The following is a 1708-nucleotide window of genomic DNA, read 5'->3' on the forward strand; positions in this document are numbered from 1 at the left end:
CGGAGCCTGTCCACGTCGACACAGAACACCAAAGCAAAAGTGGCGGTACTCGGCGCATCAGGCGGAATTGGCCAGCCGCTATCCCTGTTACTGAAGAGCAGTCCCCTGGTGAGTCACCTCTCCCTGTATGATATAGCCCACACCCCGGGGGTGGCAGCCGACCTCAGCCACATTGAGACCAGGGCCCAGGTCACGGGCCACATGGGGCCTGACCAGCTCAGCACTGCCCTTCAAGGCTGTGACGTGGTGGTCATCCCTGCCGGGGCCCCGAGAAAGCCAGGCATGACTCGTGATGATCTGTTCAGCACCAACGCCTCCATCGTGGCCACCCTGGCTGATGCTTGTGCTCGCCACTGCCCCGAAGCCATTATCTGTGTTATTTCTAACCCCGTCAACTCCACGATCCCCATTGCATCGGAGATGATGAGGAAGCATGGAGTCTACAATCCCAACCGAGTGTTTGGTGTGACGACCCTTGACATTGTCAGGGCAAATGCTTTTGTCGCAGAGCTCAAGGGCCTCGACCCAGCAGACGTCAATGTACCAGTTATTGGTGGCCATGCAGGAAAAACCATCATCCCCCTTATCTCACAGTGCACACCTAAAGTAGAATTTGCTGCTGACCAGCTGGCGGCTCTGATTGGAAGGATCCAGGAGGCTGGTACTGAGGTGGTGAAGGCCAAGGCTGGAGCCGGCTCTGCGACCCTCGCCATGGCTTACGCAGGCGCCCGCTTTACCTTCTCCGTGTTGGAAGCCATGAATGGAAAAGAGGGCGTGGTGGAGTGTGCGTTCGTCAGGTCAGAAGAGACGGAGTGCACGTACTTCTCAACACCACTCCTCCTTGGGAAGAATGGCATTGAAAAGAATCTTGGGCTAGGGAAGCTGTCCGCCTTTGAGGAGAAGCTGTTGGCCGACGCCATAGGCGAGCTTAAGGGCTCTATCAAGAAGGGTGAGGATTTTGCGGCCAACATGAAGTAGGGTGGGGCCAGGGGCGTCACTACCGTCACGCAGACAACGCGGTTGCGTTGGGGCCCATGACGTTAGGGGCACCTCCCCACCCAGAAAAAAAATTAATAATAAATAAAAAATTATATATTAAAAAAAATATATATATGAATAAAAAAATAAACCTGGGTGTGCCCCTTAACATTGTTACAAAACCGTTGTTTATGTACCCGAAATCCGTCAGAAACCCGCGAAAAAAGTATCAGAAACCACTAATAACTGCAAAATGTTCGCGCGTGCGCGCAGTCCGGGTGCACGCGCGTCCGGGTGCATGCGCGTGAATGCGCGTTCATGAGGGCCCGCTGTGACTACCTCGCGTCGGGGCCTACTGTTGCCTCGTTACGCGACTGGGTGGTGCATGTACCTACAGTTTGCACCTACCTATTTACTGCAAAGAATGTTTACCTTCCCCACTCCCCTAGTATTTTGGTCATTAGCTCCAAATCTTTGTAAGATCCTCCAAGGAAAGTATTAGAACGACCCATAATCACCATAGTGTGTGTGTGTTTGACACACACACACACACACACACACACACACACACACACACACACACGACTGTCTGTGATAAGACATGGGTTTGTGTGTGCCTAATGATCAAATTCAGCTAAAAAGATGGATGAATCAGACTATGCTTGTGGAAACACTCGTATGATTGCGTTAGTATCAAATCTGAAAGTTTTGTGAGTGAGGCCCATTGTGA

The 1708-nt window shown here is 52.0% G+C and overlaps 1 protein-coding gene across 1 annotated transcript in view; it reads left to right on the top strand.

Annotated features, from left to right (window-relative positions):
• Positions 1–978, top strand: part of LOC308085529 (malate dehydrogenase, mitochondrial-like) — a gene marked incomplete at both ends in the record, with an annotated part of 1017 nt that extends 39 nt beyond the window's left edge. Inside the window, one exon of the mRNA XM_080428724.1 lies at positions 1–978. This exon is cut by the window's left edge and continues 39 nt beyond it. Within this exon, the coding sequence (XP_080284850.1) occupies positions 1–978 (978 nt within the window).
• Between the last annotated feature and the right edge of the window lie 730 nt (positions 979–1708).

Source organism: Gymnoscopelus braueri, assembly GCF_963280865.1.
Source record: "Gymnoscopelus braueri genome assembly, chromosome: 5".
Lineage (NCBI taxonomy): Eukaryota > Metazoa > Chordata > Actinopteri > Myctophiformes > Myctophidae > Gymnoscopelus > Gymnoscopelus braueri.